At 42.8% G+C, this 22,927-nt stretch overlaps 1 protein-coding gene across 1 annotated transcript; it reads left to right on the plus strand.

Moving 5' to 3' along the window:
- Nucleotides 1–1,354: 1,354 nt before the first annotated feature.
- Nucleotides 1,355–21,881, plus strand: LOC308678692 (uncharacterized protein; the record flags this gene model as incomplete). Its single annotated transcript, XM_081345929.1, has 15 exons — nucleotides 1,355–1,508; nucleotides 1,627–1,755; nucleotides 1,843–1,940; nucleotides 3,082–3,208; nucleotides 3,446–3,540; nucleotides 4,878–5,058; nucleotides 5,434–5,511; nucleotides 9,584–9,840; nucleotides 18,338–18,491; nucleotides 18,610–18,738; nucleotides 18,826–18,923; nucleotides 19,700–19,826; nucleotides 20,119–20,213; nucleotides 20,977–21,157; nucleotides 21,769–21,881. The coding sequence occupies 15 exons, from the start codon at nucleotides 1,355–1,357 to the stop codon at nucleotides 21,879–21,881; spliced, it is 2,016 nt and encodes a 671-aa protein (XP_081202055.1).
- Nucleotides 21,882–22,927: the final 1,046 nt, after the last annotated feature.

Here is a 22,927-nt window from a genome sequence, read left to right on the forward strand (position 1 = left end):
AATGCTCCAGCAGCCCGATCCCGGCTTTGGAGGCCTGCAAAATGCTTCTGCTGCCCAAATCAGCTGGGGGGGGAAGCAAAATTGCTCTGCAGCCCTAGATCTGGGCAGCAGAGGCATTTTGCAGGCCTCCGACACCCAGATTGGGCTGCTGGAGCATCATAAAATCACCTCATGGCCATGGATGTGAGCTCCAGAAGTTTTAAAAATGCTTCTGCTGCTCAGATCAGCGGGGGGGGGGAGTGAAATCACTCTGCAGCCCTAGAATGCACGAGTTTGGAGTTTGGGAAAGTGAGCAGGGCCTTAACATAAAAGGCTGGTTCTGCTTGCAAAAATAGAGAAAGGAGGGAAGATTATTGGGCTCCTTGCCTCATTCCTGCTTGAAGCCATCCTTAGCAACAAGGAAAAATCTAATCTATCCAACGCTACCCAACATTTCAAATATGTGTGCACTGAGAGGATAGCTATTTTTAAGACGCCAGTCCTGCAAATCTATATCTAGGAATAAATTCATTAAACTCATGTGGCTGTGAAACACAGAAACACACACACACACACACACACAGAGCTTCCAATCTTGTGAGCAATTCCAACAGCTAAACTAGCCTGAGAGAAATGCCAAATCTCCTCACCTTCCCAAATATGCAAGAGATAAATTAATGTTGATGTTAGGTTGCTTCTGGGCCACAGAAGGACATGGTAGCAGCCGTACACCAACAGACGATGACATGAGATCAGAACCGACATTAAATTTTATTTTATATACTGCGTACTTCATTCAAATGGGAGATTATTACAGTAATCTTGTCTGAAGGCCATCTGCTGGGAGACTAGTGGGTTTCCTTGCACAGCTGGTTGGTCGCCATGAGAACAGGCTGTTCGATTAGATAGGCCAGGGGTTTGATCCTGCAGAGCAGTGCTTATGCTCATATGTTTAAATTAAATACAGTTCATGTCTTCATGCTTTGCATAGTTAAGAGCTGTGGTGTGGAAATCAGAAGTCTTGCACAGCAACTTTTGCACAAAATTATTTTATGTGTACAATTCACTCATTCAGTTGAAAAGGAGATACAAGCTGTTTGTCCAGTTTTCACATATGAGAAATATCTACCCCAAACTTAGAAGTATTTCCAAATTGGCCTCAACAGATATGCTCCACCCAGATCCCAATTTACGCAGTTTGTTAAGAGGGAGGAGCAGAAGGAAAGCTGAAAGTCCATTACAGCAGTGAAAAAGCAACTGGATCTGACATTGTACTGTACATTGTGGCAACTCTGTTAAAGGAAGCAGAGGTGACTAAGAAGTACTGTACAATAAAATCTCTTCTGCTGTGTTGTGGATGGACCTCAAATCCGAGATGGAAACCTTGGAAGCCAAGTCAAACAAGTACTCCAAACTGGTGGAATTTGAGGGAATCCCAATGCTCAGCGAAATGGCAGAGAATTGGAACCTAATAAGTGATTTTCAAGCTCGGCCTGATGACCTTCTTCTCTGCACTTATCCCAAAGCAGGTAAAGAGGAGCCCAAGAGAGTTGTTGGTAGAGCTATGGATAACCATGAAATGTGGATAGACAGGACAACCAGCTGGACTCTCTATTTCCTGTATTTTTTCTCCTTCCTTCCTGGTAGGGACCACGTGGATACAGGAAATTGTGGACATGGTCCAGCATAGAGGAGATGCACAGAAATGTGCCCGGGCACCCATTAATGAGCGGATCCCTTACATAGAACTTTTCCTTCCAAAGCCCATCCCTTCAGGTGAGACCCACAGGCACAGAAGGAAAACGGTAGAATTAAAACCTGTATTCTGCAGTGTGTGGCTAATTGTCTCCCCTGATATTGCAGGCTTGGAATTGGCATTGGCAATGCCTTCCCCGCGAACCCTCAAATGTCATCTCCCAGTTCAACTCCTGCCAACTTCCTTCTGGGAACAAAATTGCAAGGTTAGATTTATTGGGGGGTGGGGGGTGGTATTCAAAGATTTGGAGCTCTCTACTCATGTATCAATGTTCAGCAAGGTGTAGGGTTTCATTATGTAATGCTTTCCTACCTTACAGCCCAGGCATTCCACTTTTTCAGAATCCCCTCAATGTAAGCATTTGTTCCCGGGGAGAACTAGATGTATGTTTTCCAATTTGGTACTTGTGGGACTACAGTGCTCATCATCCCCATTCAGCACAATATGGTAATAGGTGATGACTGCATCTGAAGAATGGCTCAAGGAAACAGAAATTAACTACGTTTGAACAGCCCAAAATTCCTAAATGTTCTGCTTCTCTCGTAAACATTTAATTTGGAGAAGATTATGTCGCCGAGCTTAAGCAGACTCAGAATTTAATCTGATGCATGTTTGATCTTGGAATGAATTTACATTGCCGGGGGTTCTGTTCTACAACACTGTCGAACCTGCCACAACTTAAACCTCTAAATAGAAATGATCCTTAGCTCCATTTGTTGAAAAAGGTATAGTTTATTAAAGATCAAGTGTACTGCAGTATTGCAAAGCCAGAACTGAGAATCATGCACCAAAATCCTTAAATTCTATTTTCCCTCCCTTAAGTGTCTCTCACTGTCCACCCTGGTGTAACTAATCAGGTTCAAGCAAGATGTTTCCATAATGGTGGGTCCAAGCACAGCTTGGTATGCAGCCCCTCCTACTTCCGGTTGAGAGACCTTGAGGCAGTGTCTGGAGGAGGCACAATGGTTACTTTCGTTTCCCCAAGTATTCCCCCCTTTGTTCCCTCTCCCCACAGTTAATAGCAGTCTCTCACCACATAGCGGCAAAGCACTAGCAAGCATAAGGTGGCAGCTGAATGAGGGCATTTTCCTTTTTTTCCTTGACTGTTACAATACTTCTTAATGATGTTACCTAATTTGGGTAATGAAATGTCTGTAAGAAAACAGAGAACTTAGAGAGCGACAAGCCCCCTCATTGTTATAATACTTGTATTTTGTCTGTAACAAGCAACAGAAATCTGGGAACTCATTGGGCTTCACCAATGGCCTGGATACATCACGTAGTTCCCATAAGTTGAGTTTCCATCAACTTATGTTTTCCATAAGTTTTTGTTTTTTTCCCCACAGATCATTTATGTGGCCAGAAATGCCAAGGACTGTGCTGTCTCCTACTTCTATTTCCATCGCATGCTTACAATGATTGAAGATCCGGGGAAGTGGGAAGATTTTCTGGAAAATTTCATTGCTGGGAAAGGTAAGTAGAGGCTATTTATGTAGAGAACAAAGCTTCTTACCTGCACGTTTTAGGGGAGCAGGTGATGTTGATAACACACATGGTGAGGAGTGACCAGAATCTGGAAAAAAGAAGATAAAAAGACAGGAAAATCCCATGCTAAATTATTTTCTGTATTTATAATTGGGGGAAACGGCTGAAGCAAATTTGCATGCTATATATCATGTCCTCATTTTTAATCTGAATTTTTCTTTGCAGTTTTTTATGGCTCATGGTTTGACCATGTTCGTGGTTGGTGGGAGGCAAAAGACCATCATCCAATTCTTTACCTCTTTTATGAAGATATAAAAGAGGTAAGCACCTCTCAAACACTTACAGTATACCTACAGACATGCTCAGGTAGTATTTTCCACAAAAGAGAACCTTAGGGCTTCTGACTATTAATGTTCACCAAATAAGGTTCACATTTTTTTTCCTGCTAATATTTTTAGTAGAGATTTTTAGGGGGAAAGAATATAGGACAATTTTATGCAACGTTTTGAAAATCAAATCCTATAGATCAGTGGTGGCAAAACTATGGCACGCGTGCCAGAGGTGGCACTCAGAGCCCTCTCTGTTGACACACACACCACCCGCCAGCAGCAGCAGGTCCATCAGCCTGGAGCAGGAGCTCCGCCTAGCACAAAGGAGATGAAGCGGCCAACTAACAAGCTCGAGTAGAGGTGGTAGAGCAGAGGTCACCAACCATTGGAAGAAAAGGGAGGGGGAAGCATTTTACATGCGTGCATGTGTGCACCGGGCCACAAGCACGCATGTGCTACAAATGGGGCAGGGTGAGTGCCTGCATGATACTCACTAGCCTTGCCGCATTCTTGCGTGGTGCAGTGCCTTGTATCTGCACCCCACAGTGTGGTGGCAACCGTTTTTGCATCTTGCAGCATGGTACCCATTTTTGCGCCCCCAGTTTTTGCATGCCAGAGGCGGCACTCAGAGGTGCCTCCCTGCCCCCCTCCCCCAGGGCACCACAATGCTAATGCACACCTGGCACTTTCGATAAATAAGTGGGTTTTGGGTTGCGGTTTGGGCACTCGGTCTGTGTTTGCCATCACTACTATAGATTATGATCAGGTTTAAATACAGACCTGTTAGGCACAAAATACATACACAGACCAACCATACAGGGACAGATTGGCATCAGAGTCGCGGTGTCTAAAAATTCACGGCACTCAGTGTACTCTCATTGTTTGGCGTGCAAAGTTCAAAAAAATATGTGTGTGTTTTTTTGTTCAATTGCCATTGCTCGCAGAACTCTGGGATTCTATACAATCACAATTTTAAAAGATGAATATAGCTTGCTAAACAGATTGGGATTTCAAAGGGAAAAGGTGCATCTACTCTCTGTTATTTGTTTTTCCTCATTCTCTTATATCCACTGCTTTATTATAGTCTATCACAAGTCATAGAAAATCTGAATGCCTTATTAATTGGTCCATGTGAACATGAGTTATCTTGGGAAAAACTAAATCAGTGGAATTGATCAACTAAAGGCTCCTAATTATGTCAACAAATCACGGGGTGTGAAGAGCACACAGAAACATGTCTTCCTCAGTGAGACAGTCTATAAGATAAAACTGGATTCTCACAACCTAATTCGCTACACTTCTTGTCTACTCTTTCTTTCCCTCCACAGAACCCAACTCGGGAAATCCAAAAAGTGGCTGAGTTCCTAAATATAGAGCTTTCAGAACCAGTCCTGGATAAGATTGTGCGGCACACCACATTTGAGAACATGAAAGACAACCCAATGGCTAATTACAGCAACATGCCTTCATTTTTCATGGACCAAACTGTGTCACCCTTTATGAGAAAAGGTGGGGAGAGTAACAAATTTCTAACTGCATCTGAGGGAAAGCGAGTTGTGTGGGATTGTGCTGAGTGGTTGGAAAACTGAGGAAATATTGTATTGCTGCCCAGAATATTTTCCAAAGTAACTAGAAAAAGTTGACAAAAGCAGAAGGACTTCTTAGCAGCCAAACTGGTTGAGAAAGAGTTCTGAAACCTGTTGAATCAGAAGATTGTTTCTCAGCCTTGGTCATATTGAGATGTGTGGACTACAAATCCCAGAGGTCTGCACATGTCAACATGGCCAAGAGTGAGAACCACGGGGCTTGAAGAAAAACTGCTGGAAATCCAGACTGTTGAGGTTTTTTTCTTGTCTTTGTCTAAATTGTTTTACTCATCTCTAGGCACCGTAGGGAACTGGAAGGAACACTTCACAGTGGCTCAAAGTGAACAGCTGGATGAAATCTGCATTCAACAACTAGGCAACAGTGGCTTGAAATTCCGCACAGAGTTATAAACACACTTCACCATACCTTCAAGCAAGACTTTTTTATCCGTTGATTTCTATTGGAGTTAAAGAAATAACCGCACATTTGCAAGCAACGGCAGAAGGTCCTTTTGTGATGGGTGGGCTTGCTATTTTATAAGCCTTTCCCTTGGGATGGAATTGCCCTATCAGGGGTTGAAAGAGACCTAGCCTCAGACTCACTCTCTCTGATGATGAGATAAACAATGAATGCATTTTATCTGAATAACCTTTGCAGGTTGTCCTTTTTCCAAAAATCTCAGAGAAGCCGACATAATACGAATTTTATCCTCACATAAATTCAACCTGTGGATTGTGCAGGAAAAAGAGGAGTAAGGGAATAAAGATGGCCAAAGGTCTAAATTATAACCCAACATAGCATATCCTTCTCTCCTTGCCCCAATCAGATGTCTCTTGGGAGAAATTTGCAACAAATGGCCAATATTCACAAATCTTGCCAAATTAATCTCCAATTATGCCTCACCTTTGGCCCTGGTAACTGTACAGGTAGTCCTCATTTAACAACCACGTATTCAGTAACCTTTCAAAGTTACTACAACATGGAAAGAGTGGTACTTATGACCATCCTTAAAGGCCCTCCATCCCCATGGTCATGTGATCACAATCTGATTGATTGGCAAGCAGCTTGTACCTACAACAGTTCCAATGTTCCACAGTCACCTGATTGCTATTTGTGACCTTCCCAGGAGGCATTCCACTGGCAGAGTCAATGGGGAAGCTGCCAGAGAAGGTTGCCTGTTGCTTTGGTAAGTTGCTTGCACCCTCCAGCACTTGTGAGCAGCCACCCCTGGCTCAAGAACATTTATTCAGGAAGAAGGCAAGAATATGTTATTTACCATTGTAAATCCCCATTGATTAAGCAAATTAACCAACCTTTTCTTTCTTCCCTTCTTCTCAAACCTAATCCTTAAAATGTAGCCTGCATTGCCCAGGTAGAATAGCTCTAAACCAGCACCTGTCCTCTCATCCAGTTTCACATTGATATGAATCTACTGGACTATCCCTAATAAAATAAATAATGAAAAATGATAGCAAAGTCTCCCCATATTTCTCGAGAGCAAGAGGATCTAAAGACTTCCTCCTTCAGGATTTCCATCAATACACAGGATGCAGGTTTCTCCTCCTCAAAGTCCGATTTAAAAAAAAAAGGAAACGAATGTAAAAAGTGATGGAAAAGAGAAATGAAAAACAGCTCTACCTAGCATCTGGTCTGCCCCCCAAGATTCCATCAATTAGACCAGGGTTTCTCATCCTTGGCAGCTTTAAGATGTGTGAACCTCAGCTTCCAGAATTCCTCAGCCACATGTCTTAAAGTTGCTAAGGTTGAGGAGGCTCCTATATTCCCTAAATCCAGTTGCTTTCACTTCTTTTTCCTAATAGAGTCCCATTTTGGAATTTTCTTTTAAGCCTGGAAAGCAGTATGTATAGAATCCCCAAAAATTCTGCTGAACGTTTGGAGCAAACTTGTGTTTGGTCTAAGTTGAGAGAAGGAAAGCAACTCAACATGGGATTCAGAATTTTATGACTGACAGCTATAAATTGTACCACCAATGGGCAACCTTATTATAAACAGTTTAAGGGAAGTGGTTGAAGCAACAGGCATTATGTCGCCCCCAATCCTTCCTTTTCACCAGCATCTTTCCTTAGCTGGGGGGGGGGGTTGGAGGGGGTGAGATCTTTGAGTCAGTGTTAATTCATGGCAACTGACTGGATAGATTCCTGTAGTTTTCTTGGCAAGAATTTCAGAAGCAGTTTGCCAGTGCCTGCTTCCTGGGGTAAGAGAAAGTGACTGGCCCAACACCACCCAGCTGGCTTTCTGAGAACCTAAAAATCGGTCTCCTGGTTTTTAGAGTGGGTGCTTTAACTGCTACACCAAACCACCTCTCCTACTTTAGCTGTATTGGATGAGACTTCTGCAGGGCAGTAACTTTGTGTAGTGATTAAAGATGATGCCAGGAGTCCAGGAGTTCTAGTTCTCCCTTAGACACAAACCCAACTGGGTGATTTGTGGCCAGTAATTTTCTCCCAGTCCTAGGAAGAAGATACCACCAAGCCACTTCCAAAATATTTAAAAAAAAATCCAGCATGTACTTATTCCTTCAGTCACCAGGAGGCAGGGTTGATTCAGTTAACCATAACCACCTCACAACAATTTCCTGGGACTTAATTACTAGACTAAACGCATGACAAAGTTAGCAGTATCGACTTTCAGTTCATTTCTTTATTCTGGAGACCAAAACAAGAATTAAACTCCCCTGCATATGAAATAACTAAAACTCCACACAGCCATTAACATATTTCTTTAAAAAAAACCTAAAAGAATATATATGGACAGGGTGCAATAGAAAGGTAGTGTGAGAAAGAGAGAAATAATTATATTTTAATCCCATTTGTCACACTTTCCTTGATCGTAGCAGAATTCCAAGCTGCACAAGTGATCTTTCAAGAATCTAAATCTTAGGTAGAGTTATGGTACAGTATTTGTGAAAAACAAAGCAAAAGTCCCCACCTTCTCAGGTCATAATGGTAGAATTTCAGTGACTTCAGTGTAACAAATGCAAGCCCTATTTATTGTGAAATGGAGGTTTAAAATTAGGAGGTTCTTTCTATTGTCAGCTTCAATAAAGAAATGCCATAGATTTGAAAGCAGTCTCTTTTTTGGCAAAAAGGCCAGGTTATTGTTTTAGCAATAGAGTAGTATAGTTTCAGGCTGCTTGCCTCTGAACCTCTGAGGACTATTGTCACACTGCACCACCATTGTGACATTAATAAGACCTGCTTTCGACATGGGGGACCCTGGCATATTTCTGTTTGAAAATAATCTATTTTTAACAATAAAATGTATGCAATAATTGTTAATATGTTGGATTGGAGCTGGGGAAACCCACCCTGTCCTCACTCAGCCATCTAGCTCATTGGATATTCTGTCAGCGCATCCACATCACAAGATGGTTGCCATTTTAGGAATAAAACAAAATGAGTATTTCAAAGAAATAAGGTGGGGCATGTTGTGTCTGTAGATTAATTAAATGGGCCTTCCTCGAAGCGGGAAACTCTGAGTGCAATTATTGGTCGGTGCATTTTAGGCGGGAGTTTCTGGGCTGGGGATTGGCCACTGTTTGAACGTATCTGACTATATAAGTGGGAGTTAAACGGTTAATTGCCAGTTGACTTATGTGCGAGTTAATAAACGTTTCTTGCATAAACCTCACTGTGTCGCTCGTCCATTCGAACCTAACAATTGGCGACGAAGGTGGGATCGACGGCGGATCAGTGAAGGAATGGCGAAAGTCAGCTGTGCGCAAGGCGGAAACATTTAAAATACAGTCAACCGCTAAATAACGCTGCTGAATAAAACTAGTAATGGCACAAGTCGGCTCTCTGAAAGAGTTCGATCCGCAATACCCAGAAGACTGGGAAGAATATGTTGGCCAGGTTGAAGGGTTCCTGTTAGTAAACGGCATTACGGACGACCGAAAGAAAGCCGCAGCTCTTTTGACCATCAGCGGTACGCCCGTGTACCGGATCGCCGTCGGCCTGTGTCAACCGCTGCCGGTGTCCAGTGTCTCTTACGCAGACTTATTGGCAAAATTGAAGGTTCACTTCACGCCAAAAAGGTCTGAATTATTTTGGAGACGGATTTCCGAAAAAAGGAATCAAAGACCTGGTGAATCGATTACACAGTTCATGGCGGCGGTGAGAGAAGCGGCTTTGCGATGCAAATATGACAATCTCGAAATTAGAATTCGAGATCGAGTGGTGCTTGGCCTGCGGGACGAAAATCTTCAAAATTGCATAATTGCTAAGCCCACAGGAGATCTGCAGGAAGTCCTCGATGAATTACTGACTTATGAATCAACGGGGACCCGGGACCCCCCCCCCCGTAACAGCATGGGCACTTCGGCCGAAATAAATCTTGAAAGCCATGTGGACAGCGGGGAGGTGGATCAGCAATGGGAGGCCGACATAGGCGAGATTACCAGAAGATTCGGAAAAATGGCGGCTAGACCGACGCGCGCCGAAGGACCAGATCAGGGCCGGAGACAACAACCGCAAGCAGCGCAAAGATCACCAAGGGACAGCCAGTCCAGACCAAGAGACTCGGACACCAGATGTGGTAGCTGTGGGGGTAACCACCCCAGATCAACATGCAGATTCCGCTCAGCAAAATGCAGATCATGCGGAAAGACGGGCCACATCCAGGCCATTTGCCGCAGCCGGCCGCGAGACAACCGAATCCATGAAATCGACGTCTGGGCCGAAGGTAAGGTAACCCCCAGGTATCGTGGCATAGAGACCCCTAGACCTAGAGACCCCTAGACCACGACAATCCAACCGCGGGGAGGTGGCGAGAGTCAACCACATAGGACAACAAAAAATTAATCACATACTGAGGCCTAAATTAAAAATTGTAGTCCAATTGCAAGGAATACCCTGCAAAATGGAGGTAGATTCTGGGGCCTCAGTATCAATAATTTCTTGTGAAACCCTGAAGCACATTGAACGCAAAAGTGGTCACAAAATTCCACTTAAGCCGACTAAAATCCAGTTAGCCGATTACCAAAAATCTCCCATAGCAATTAAGGGAAAAATCACCATTAGGGTTAAATATAAGGGGTTTAATGGGTCACTGGACCTGTTAGTGACCAAGGGCCAAAGAACTAGCTTGGTAGGCCTTAATTGGTTCCCTGCTTTAGGAATTTGGGTTGGGGGAATAAATACAATTCAAAGTAAGACCCTCAAATCTGTCTGTGATGAATTCGCAGACGTGTTTGATGGATCTTTAGGTAAATATAAAGGGCCCCCCATCAATTTTAATTTGGACCCTGCAGTAAAACCTATTAGATTGAAGGCCCGGAGGGTGCCTTTTGCCGTTAAACAAAAAATCGAGGCCGAGCTCGATAAGCTTGTAGGCCAAGGCGTGTTAGAACCGGTCGAGGGAGGCCTGTGGGAGACACCAATCGTCACACCCCTAAAACCTAATGGGGATGTGAGGATTTGTGCCGATTATAAGGCCACTCTAAATTTAGGAATGAAAAAACACGCTTACCCGGTCCCAACGGTGAAGCAGGTCCTCGCGACGATCCAGGACGGCGCCATCTTTGCCAAGCTTGACTTGGCGCAGGCGTATTTACAGCTTACCGTGTCTAAGGAAGCCGCCGAGGCCCAAACGATTGTTACCCACAAGGGGGCGTTTCGAGTTCACAGGCTTCAATTTGGTATTGCAGCAGCTCCAGGCATCTTTCAGGAGGTGATGGAGAGGACCTTAAAGGGCATACCTGGTGTATGCCCTTACTTCGATGATGTCCTGATTGCTGGAAAAACTGAAGAAATTTTAGCTGACCGGTTGGAACAGGTATTGGGGAAATTTAGAGATGCAGGGCTTAAATTAAAAAGGGAAAAATGTTTTATTGGGGTTAAATCAACAGAATTTTTAGGGTTTAGAATTGATGAGAAGGGCATTCACCCAACAACTGAAAAAATTAAAGCAATTAAATTGGCACCTGAACCAAAGAACAAGGCTGAATTACAAGCCTTTTTAGGATTAGTTAATTTTTATCATACATTTTTACCACATAAAGCTGCTATTGCTGAACCATTACATAGGCTTTTAGACAAGAAAACCCCTTGGCAATGGCAGGAAAAACATAGAATCAGTTTTCAAACTTTATTGAAAATAAGCCAATTTATTTAGCGTGTGATGCTTCACCTTATGGTGTTGGGGCTGTCATCAGCCATATGGATGACAAGGGTCAACAAAAGCCAATTGCATATTATTCCAGGATGCTTACAAAAGCTGAAAGGAATTATGCCCAAATTGACAGGGAAGCCTTAGCAATAGTGGCAGGTGTAAAAAAGTTCCATGATTACCTTTATGGTAGGAACTTTACTATATATACTGACCATAAGCCCTTACTGGGATTGTTTACTACGGATAAGCAGACACCTCAGATCATGTCTCCTAGGATGCTTAGGTGGTCTATTTTCCTGTCAGCATACTCGTTCTCCCTGAAACATAGACCAGGCAAAGAGATGGGCCATGCAGATGCTTTGAGCAGACTGCCTCTAATTGACACTGAGGGCGACCCCGCTCCAGCAGGCCAAATTTTGTCCTTACACGAAATACCTGAGTGCCCGTTAACTGCAAAGGATATTGCAGCGGCCACTAAGAAAGATCTAATACTCAACAGAATTTCGGCCTGGGTTCAAGGGGGATGGCCCAATAAAAATCCGGACCCTAAATTCACACCCTATTTTAGGAGAAAAGATGAATTATCATCTCATTTGGGATGCATTTTGTGGGGCAGCCGAGTGGTTATTCCTGAGACTCATAGGAAGTCAGTAATAGCAGAGCTACACGAAGGTCACCCGGGAATTGTCCGCATGAAGGCTCTAGCTAGAAGCCACTTGTGGTGGCCTGGGTTAGACACAGCAATTGAAGAGTGCGTAGCTGGTTGTTATCAGTGTCAATGATCTAAGCCGGAACAGGCTCACACAACAACTCACAAGTGGGAGGTGGCTAGGAATCCATGGTCACGCATTCATATTGACTTCGCAAGGCCATTTCAGGGCCTGACATTCCTAGTTGTGGTGGACAGCTTTTCCCGGTGGTTGGAGGTTGTGCCTGTTAAATCTATGTCTTCAGCTAAAACAATTCAGGTTTTAAGGGGCCTCTTTGCCACCCATGGGTTACCTGACGTAATTGTCTCTGACAATGGGCCCCAATTCACCTCTGCTGAATTTCAGGATTTCCTCAAGGCCAATTGGATTAGGCACACGACTTCGGCACCCTTTCACCCATCCACCAATGGCTTGGCTGAACGGAACGTCCGGACAACAAAAGACGCTCTGAAACGGATCATCCGCGGCAACTGGCAACAGAGATTGGCACAATTCCTACTGACACAGCATACTACACCGTGCACAGCCACAGGAAAGAGCCCGGCTGAAATGAGGTGGGGAAGAAGATTAACCACAAAGCTGAACAGGCTTCACCCTGATAGACTACCCACAGAAGCTGAGGCGGCTATCCCAACCCGGTCTCTCAACATCGGGGACTTAGTTTGGGCCAGGAACTATGGTCTGGGGGACAAATGGGTACCTGGAGTGGTCATTGATGTCACGGGGCCATTATCTTACACTATTGAGGGGGAAGGGAATAGAGTAATTAAGAGACATATAGACCAATTAAGAAAAAGGGCCCCAGAAATTGTGCAAGATGATGTGGGTCAATACACGCAGACTCATGATGTCACATTCAATCCTGACCAGCTTGGCTCAGCAACTAGTGGGAATGGAGAGGGAGGAGCGGAAACGCAAATCAGGGTACCGGAAACAGTGCCACAGCATGGCAATGCTGATTGGGAGTTGTTTCCAGTGGGAAGCACAAGTGTATCGCATAGACGTCCAGTTCAACAACAACAAAACACTAACATTGCGTCATCAGAGCCCTTGCCCCAAACATCTGGGCCTATAGCCGATTGCCAGACAGCGAATGAGTCTGTTGCCAACAAGAGTAATAGATACCCTACTAGGGTTCACAAGCCACCAATATATCTGAAAGACTATGTTAATAAATAACATTAGTGGGGGGGAAGGGGTGTTGTGTCTGTAGATTAATTAAATGGGCCTTCCTCGAAGCGGGAAACTCTGAGTGCAATTATTGGTCGGTGCATTTTAGGCGGGAGTTTCTGGGCTGGGGATTGGCCACTGTTTGAACGTATCTGACTATATAAGTGGGAGTTAAACGGTTAATTGCCAGTTGACTTATGTGCGAGTTAATAAACGTTTCTTGCATAAACCTCACTGTGTCGCTCGTCCATTCGAACCTAACAGGGCAAATATGCAAGAGATAAATTAATGTTGACGTTAGGTTGCTTATAATGACATAAGATCAGAACCGACATTAAATTTTATTTTATATACTGCGTACTTCATTCAAATGGGCAGGGCTTTTTTTCCTCATAGAACGCTCAGAATGGCGTTCCGGCCCTTTTTTTTTTTTGCAAAAAAAAAGCTCCCTCTATTGGCTTTAGGAGTAGGCAATCTTGGCTCTTTTTTATGACTCGTGGAGTTCAACTCCCAGAAATCCTGAGCCAGCCACGCTGAGGGGAAAGAGAGAGGTTTCCAAACTGAGCCATGCTGGCTCAGGAATTCTGGGACTTGAAGTCCTTGAGTCATAAAAGAGCCAAGGTTGCCTATCCTGCACTAGAGGAGGACATTAAAATTATTTACAAGGTTACTTCTTTAGGAACTAAACTTTCAGAATCTAAAACAGCTAATTCAAAAAAGCCAACAGGAAAGAACTTCACATTTTTCATCTGCTTCTGTCTTTTGGAAGGTAAAATTAGATAACAAAATAATCTATTTCCTATGTTAACATCTCTGCAATGAAATCAATAAAGGTAACAGGAAAGAAATGAGAAACATTTTTCTCAATGTAATATGTCTAATTTAGTTGATGCTAGAAAAAAATAGTATCTTTTGTACACTCTTTTTTTTTATTGAAAAGTTTTAACATACAATTTTTCCCTTAAAAAATCCCCCCTCCCCCCCTTCTCCCTCCCCCCCTTCCTCTCCCCCCTCCCCCCTCCCCCCCCCGGACTTCCCAGAGCTAAATACAAGGTATATATATAAAAAAAACAATCATAAACAACCATATACTAACAACCATAAACTCTAAAATCTATCACTCTCTAGCTTATATAGGATAAAACAAACCTTAGTAATATTAAATATATATAAATATATATTTAAAAAAAACTAATATAGAAAGAAAAAACAAAGAAAGAAGACTTATTCAAATATAAAACTTCTTAACCCTATACTTGTTCTGGATAAACCCAAGCCATTTTCTCCCTTCCATAATATAACGTTCCTGCGAGTAATCTTTCAAATAGGCCGAAATCTTCAACATTTCGACCAGGTCAGAAACCTTTAAAATCCACTCTTCTATAGTCGGCAGTTCCTCTTTCCAGTACTATCCCCGTAATTAAATTCAACATCAACTTAGTATATTCCATCAGACTTTTATCCAAAAAGCCTTAACCTTTTTACAAGTCTACCATATATGAAAATATGAAAATATATTACATCTTTATCACCACACCTCCAACATTTAGGCTAATAATTCAAATACATGCTTAGCTTTTTAAAATCTAAATACCATCTATAAAACATTTTATAAAAATTCTCTCTTAGATTTCAAACTTGTATAAATTTTACATTCCTCACCCAAATCTTTTCCCACCTCCCACTACTTGACTGTAAGTACGTTGTGAAAGTTCCATAGACTTCTGCTGATCTTGTTCTTTTATCTTTTTTGATCGTTTTAAAGCAGCACGCGTCACCCTCTGTTCTCTGGGATCATCCAAAAGTGTTATAACTTGATCTCCTCCAGCACCATTCTCCTCTGTCTGTCCTTCTTCAGCCTCTTGATATTCTCCTTCTCCAGATCCCTTTGCAGCTTCCAGAAGTGTTAATGGGGTTGCTTTTAAAACATTATTGTAAAAATCACGCGCTTGCATCACAGTAACCAGACGATACCTTTTACCTTCATGCATCACCATCAACCCAGCTGGAATCTCCCATCTGAACCTTATATCTCGTTGCTTGAGCTCTTGCACAAGAAATGTAAAATCCTTCCTTCTCCTTAAAATCTTTGGAGGAATTTCTTTTAGAACCAGAACTTCTTGATCAGCAATCACGACCTTAGTATCATAGGCAGCTTGTATAACTTCATCTCTAATTTCCCTTTTTGTAAAATAAACCACCACATCTCTAGGCAACTTTCTCTGTCTAGCAATCCATGAGTTCACACGATACACTTTATCCATGCCTCCTTTTATTTCAGATGCTGGCTGATTCAATACCACTTCGAGAGCCTCAGAAACCAGCTGCTTTAGATCTTCCTTAATATTCTCCTTTAAACCTCTGATTCTAATGGCAAACTGCATCTGGAAATATTGAGCAAGACTCAATTCTTTGTCCATTTTGTCTCTTAAATCTTCATTCTCCAATACTTTTGCTTCTAATATGGCATTCTTTTGAGTCAAATCTTTAACTTTTTCATCCAAATCTTCCACACATTCAGCCACTTTATACACTGAAGACAAAATGTCTACCTTCATCACGCTGAACTTCTGCTCCATCCTCTCTTCTATTCTCTCCTCCAATTTCTCCAATTTCTCCTCCATCTGTGCAAATTTATCACCCATTGATTGATTAATTGATTCCAAAAGTTTATCCAGAGCATCTCGTAAATCCTTCGATGTCACTACATCAGGAGGATATAATGCCTGCAATGATGATTGTTGCACCGGGGAAGTTCCAGCACTCCGAAGAGTTTTAGGGGGAGGCTTAGCCGCCATCTTTTACTTTCAATTGTGACGCACTTTCACTTAGAGTTTAAAAAGTCCATCAAGCTCGAGAGTAGAATAAAATAATCCCCTTCACCTTTTCCTCTTGTACCGCTCTGCCTGCTCTTTTTATTCCATAGTCTTTCCTTCAGGCAGGGGTGGTCGCAGACGCCTGGCTCTGCTCCATAAAGTCAGGAGCAGAGGCGCTGGCCAGCTGGGAGCGACCCAGGCTACGGGGGAGTTCGATCCTTCCGCCGCCCAAGCTGCAAGCTCAGGCGACCCCGGAGAACTCAACCCCTACCTGGGGCCTCACCCCCTCCTCTTCTCCCGAGGAGGGGGCTTCAAATTCACCCGAACAGCTGATCGGCGCTGTTTCGGGCGAAAATCACTCAGCTGAGCCGCGGGCAGCCCGGGAAGGCTGTCTCCGTCGCCGCGCAGCCACCGGAAGTTCCTATCTTTTGTACACTCTTGAAAACTATTTTGAATCTATAACCATCTATTACAACTAAACCACTTTAAATTAAACAATTCTTAAGAATGAAATATTCTTAATTTGGACTTTACTTTTACTGTTTGTACTGTTGTGTGTTTTGAAAAATGGATTATTTAGAATCTAGTTATGTTGCACTTCAGTCTTTAAATAATTAACCTAGTACCGTAGTGGCGAACCTATGACATGCATGCCACAGGTGGCACACAGAGCCCTCTCTGTGGGCACGCACGCTGTTGCCCCAGTCCTAGGCCTTCAGCTGGGTTTTATAAAACCTGTATGCTTTAGGCCTCTACCGTTGTGTGCAAAAAAAAGGTTCAATCAATCAATTAATTTCAACTTCTCGCGGGGAAAAAAAAGATCTTGCAAAGTTGGAATTGCTTGATTGAACTTTTTAGTCCCACTCACTCTGCCGCAGCCACGCCCACCCAATGGGCCACACCCACCCAATTGGCTACACTCACCCAATGAGCCACACCCACCCAATGGGCCACACCCACCCGGCACCCAATGATACATAAGTGGGTTTTGGTTTGCAGTGTGGGCACTCGGTCTCTAAAAGGTTCGCCATCACTGACCTAGTATATACATAACAATATATGATGTTTTCCATGGTGAGCTTAACATCAATAACAACATTTATTTAAAAAGCTAAAATAATTTCTGGTGGTATCTGTACATTAAAATTTTGTTTAGTTACAATCTTTCACTTTTCACATTCTGGACAAGCAGTGGTCATGTATCCTAGCAAAAGATGTTACATATGTGCATAAGCGTAGTCAGTAGCATATGCCTTTTAAAAAATATCAAACATGCAAAGAAACAAAAATAAGTCCAAAATATCTGTATTACATCCAGAAATGCCACCTTTGCAACCAATATTTCTCATCCATAACTATGGCACCCTAAGGATACCTGCATACATGCATATGCTTCTCTGGAATTAGTAACGCAGCAGGGATTGCTTTTTCCTTCCAGTAAGATTGCTGGAAAATACCAAACATGGCCTTGAGAATTCCAATGTTTGTTACAAATTTTTCTGGATGTGGTTGGAAAGAGGCTGTTTGGGACCGGAGACCACTGCCATGAGGAACACAGCTCTGGGTCGGGGTTCAGAGCAGCTCCAGGTGGGGGCTCAGCACAGGCCGTGGCATGGCAACTGCGGGAAGGGGAATCCCTATGGCGGCTGTGAGGAAGGGAATCCCCATGGCATGTGGCTTCGAGCCGCAGGGGCGGGGGTGCAAAGGACGGGTGGCGACGCTGTAACAAGACACTGGCATCGCTCCCAGTGACAGCACCTCTGAGTTCTGGCACCTTTTTTTAGAAAAAAAGCACTGCAAATGGGAGATTATTACAGTAATCTTGTCTGAAGGCCATCTGCTGGGAGACTAGTGGGCTTCCTTGCACAGCTGGTTGGTCGCCATGAGAACAGGCTGCTCGATTAGAGGCCAGGGGTTTGATCCTGCAGAGCAGTGCTTATGCTCATATGCTTAAATTAAATACAGTTCACGTCTTTATGCTTTGCATAGTTAAGAGCTGTGGTGTGGAAATCAGAAGTCTTGCTCAGCAACTTTTGCACAAAATTATTTTATGTGTACAATTCACTCATTCAGTTGAAAAGGAGATAGAAGCTGGTTGCCCACTTTTCACAGATGAGAAATATCTACCCCAAACTTAGAAGTATTTCCAAATCGGCCTCAAAAGATATGCTCCACCCAGATCCCAATTTACGCAGTTTGTTAAGAGGGAGGAGCAGAAGGAAAGCTGAAAGTCCATTACAGCAGTGAAAAAGCAACTGGATCTGACATTGTACTGTACATTGTGGCAACTCTGTTAAAGGAAGCAGAGGTGACTAAGAAGTACCATACAATAATATCTCTTTTGCTGTGTTGTGGATGGACATCAAATCTGAGATGGAAAGCTTGGAAGCCAAGTCTATCAAGCACTTCAAACAGGTGGAATTTGAAGGAATCCCAATGCTCAGCGAAATGGTAGAGAATTGGAACCTAATAAGTAGTTTTCAAGCTCGGCCTGATGACCTTCTTCTCTGCACGTATCCCAAAGCAGGTAAAGAGGAGCCCAAGAGAGTTGTTGGTAGAGTTATGGATAACCATGAAATGTCGATAGACAGGACAACCAGCTGAACTCTCTATTCCCTGTACCTTTTCTCCTTCCTTCCTGGTAGGGACCACGTGGATACAGGAAATTGTGGACATGGTCCAGCATAGAGGAGATGCACAGAAATGTGCCCGGGCACCCATTAATGAGCGGAGCCCCTACATAGAACTTATCCTTCCAAAGCCCATCCCTTCAGGTGAGACCCACAGGGACAGAAGGAAAATGGTAGAATTAAAAACTGTATTCTGCAGTGTGTGGCTGATTGTCTCCCCTGATATTGCAGGCTTTGAATTGGCATTGGCAATGCCTTCCCCGCGAACCCTCAAATCTCATCTCCCAGTTCAACTCCTGCCAAATTCCTTCTGGGAACAAAATTGCAAGGTTAGATTTATTGGGGGGGGGTATTCAAAGATTTGGAGCTCTTTACTCATGTATCAAAGTTCAGCAAGGTGTAGGGTTTCATTATGTAATGCTTTCCTACCTTACAGCCCAGGCACTCCACTCTACATAGAAATGATCCTTAACTCCATTTGTTGAAAAAAGTATAATTTATTAGAGATCAAGTGTCCTGCAGTATTGCAAAGCCAGAACTGAGAATTGTGCGCCAAAATCCTTAAATTCTATTTTCCCTTCCTTAAGTGTCTCTCACTGTCCACCCTGGTGTAACTAATCAGGTTCAAGCAAGATGTTTCCATAATGGTGGGTCCAAGCACAGCTTGGTATGCAGCCCCTCCTACTTCCAGTTGAGAGACCTTGAGGCAGTGTCTGGAGGAGGCACAATGTTTACTTTCGTTTCCCCAAGTATTCCCCCCTTTGTTCACTCTCCCCACATTTCATAGCAGTCTCTCACCACATAGCAGCAAAGCACAAGCAAGCATAAGGTGGCAGCTGAATGAGGGCATTTTCCTTTTTTTCCTTGACTGTTACAATACTTCTTAATGATGTTACCTAGTTTGAGTATGAAATGTCTGCAAGAAAACAGAGCGCTCAGAGAGCAACAAGGACCCCTTATTGTTATAATACTTGTATTTTGTCCGTAACAAGCACCAGAAATCTGGGAACTCATTGGGCTTCACCAATGGCCTGGACACATCACGTAGTTCCCATAAGTTGAGTTTCCATCAACTTATGTTTCCCATAAGTTTTTTTTTCCACAGATAATTTATGTGGCCAGAAATGCCAAGGACTGTGCTGTCTCCTACTTCTATTTCAATCGCATGCTTAAAATGATTGAAGATCCGGGGAAGTGGGAAGATTTTCTGCAGAAATTCATTGCTGGGAAAGGTAAGTAGAGGCTATTTATGTAAAGAACAAAGTTTCTTACCTGCACGTTTTAGGGGAGCAGGTGATGTTGATAACCCTTTCATTGAGTTTCCTGATACAGGAAACATGTGGAACTTTCTGGTTAACAACACACATGGTGAGGAGTGACCAGAATCTGGAAAAAAAGAAGATAAAAAGACAGGAAAATCCCATGCTAAATTTTTTTCTAGATTTATAATTGGGGAAAATGGCTGAAGCAAATTTCCATGCTACATATCATGTACTAATTTTTAATCTGAATTTTTCTTTGCAGTTGAATATGGCTCATGGTTTGACCATGTTCGTGGTTGGTGGGAGGCTAAAGACCATCATCCAATTTTGTACCTTTTTTATGAAGATATAAAAGAGGTAAGCATCTCTCAAACACTTATACCTACAGACATGCTCAGGTAGTATTTTCCACGAAAGAGAACCTTAGGACTTCTGACTATTAATGTTCACCAAATAAGGTTCACATTTTTTTCTGCTAATATTTTTAGTAGTGATTTTTAGGGGAAAAATATAGCACAATTTTATGCAACTTTTTGAAAATCAAATCCTACAGATTATGATCAGGTTTAAATACAGACCTGTTAGGGACAAAATATATACACACACCAACCATAAAGGGACAGATTGCCATCAGAGTCGCGGTGTCTAAAAATTCACGGCACTCAGTGTACTCTCATTGTTTGGCATGCAAAGTTCAAAAAATTGTTGTTGGTTTTTTGTTCAATTGCCATTGCTCGCAGAACTCTGGGATTCCATACAATCACAATTTTAAAAGATGAATATAGCTTGCTAAACAGATTGGGATTTCGAAGGGAAAAGGTGCATCTACTCTGTTATTTGTTTTTCCTCATTCTCTTATATCCACTGCTTTATTATAGTCTATCACAAGTCATAGAAAATCTGAATGCCTTATTAATTGGTCAATGTGAACATGAGTTACCTTGGGAAAAACTAAATCAGTGGAATTGATCAACTAAAGGCTCCTAATTATGTCAACAAAACACGGGGTGTGAAGAGCACACAGAAACATGTCTTCCTCAGTGAGACTGTCTATAAGATAAAACTGGATTCTCACAACCTAATTCGCTACACTTCTTGTCTACTCTCTTTCCCTCCACAGAACCCAACTCGGGAAATCCAAAAAGTGGCTGAGTTCCTAAATATAGAGCTTTCAGAATCAGTCCTGGATAAGATTGTGCAGCACACCACGTTTGAGAACATGAAAGACAACCCAATGGCTAATTACAGCAACATACCTTCATTTTTGATGGACCAAACTGTGTCACCCTTTATGAGAAAAGGTGGGTAGAGTAACAAATTTCTAACTGCATCTGAGGGAAAGCGAGTTGTGTGGGATTGTGCTGAGTGGTTGGAAAAGTGAAGAGGAAATATTACATTGCTGCCCAGAGTATTTTCCAAAGTAACTAGAAAAAGTTGACAAAAGTAGAAAGACTTCTTAGCAGCCAAACTGGTTGAGAAAGAGTTCTGAAACCTGTTGAATCATGTTAAGTCCGGAATGATGAGCGGAGACAGCGATGTCACACAAGGAACGTTTATTGGAACTCACATGGGTCAACTGGCTAGCAGCCGTTGAACCCTGCCTTAAATACTAACTCCATTCAAACATAACCAATCCCCGGCTTAGAATCTCCCGCCGGGAAGTAGCAGCCAATGATTGCACTCAGGTTTCCCGCCGAAGGGAAACCACTCCCATAACTATGTACACAACAAATCAGAAGATTGTTTCTCAGCCTTGGTCATATTAAGATGTGTGGACTACAAATCCCAGAGGTCTGCACATGTCAACATGGTCAAGAGTGAGAACCACGGGGCTTGAAAAAAAAATGGTGGAAATCCAGACTGTTAAGGTTTTTTTTCTTGTCTTTGTCTAAATTGTTTTACTCATCTCTAGGCACCGTAGGGAACTGGAAGGAACACTTCACAGTGGCTCAAAGTGAACAGCTGGATGAACTCTACATTCAACAACTAGGCAACAGTGACCTGAAATTCCGTACAGAGTTATAAACAAAATTGATGATGCCTTCAAGCAAGACTTTTTTATCCGTTGATTTCTATTGGAGTTAAAGAAATAACTTCAAATTTGCAAATTTGTGGTGCGTGTACTTGCCATTTTATAAGTCTTTCCCTTGGAATGGAATTGCCCTAATATGGATTGAAAGAGACTTAGCCTCATAATCACTCTCTTTAATGATCAGATAAAGTACATTTATTTGAATAGCCGTTGCACTTTGTTCTGTTTCCAAAGATCTCAGAGAGGCACACAATACAGCATTTTACATTTTACCCTTAACATGAATTCAGTTTGTGGCTTGTACAAGAAAAAGAAAAGTAAGATAATAAAGATGGCCAAAGGTCTAAATTATAACCAAATGTAGCATATCCCTCTCTCCATGCCCTGATCAGATCTCTGTTGGGAGAAAAACCTGCAGCAAATGGCCATTATCCATAAATCTTGCCCAATTAATCTCCAGTTGTTCCTCTGTTGGCCCTGCTAACTAAACACTCCTTTAACAACCACTTATTCAGTGACCTTTCAAAGTCACAACTGCGCTGAAAGTGTGGTGCTTCTGATCTTGTTCAAAGTTCAACTGTCCGAGCACCCACTCGGTCTCATAATCACAATCTGGGCATTTGGTAACCAACTCACACCGACGATGGTTGCAGAGTCCCGTGGCCACCTGACTGACATTTGACACCTTCTCTGCAGCCTTTCCACAAGCAAGATCAATGGGGAAGCCTTCGGGGAAGGTGGCAGTTTGCTCTGGTAAATCGCTTGTACCACCTCACAGAGTGACAGAAGTCACTCTGCGCTCCACCCTGCTTAGACCTTAACCTGTCTGCTAGTCTGCTGGGAAGCTATCTGTGAAAAGAATATTTGTAGCTCAGGGTTGAACTGTGAGGTCCTTGGTGCTTTCTGAGCTTGGTGGTTTTCTTGCAGACATTTCATTACCAAACTAAGTAACCTCATCAGTGCTAGGAGGGAGTGGGGTTTGCTCTTATTTTTACATACTGGTGGCTTGTCCTGACAGGGTTAGGGATTTTTTCCCCTT

Source organism: Vipera berus (assembly GCF_964194415.1).
Source record: "Vipera berus genome assembly, chromosome: Z".
NCBI classification, from domain to species: domain Eukaryota; kingdom Metazoa; phylum Chordata; class Lepidosauria; order Squamata; family Viperidae; genus Vipera; species Vipera berus.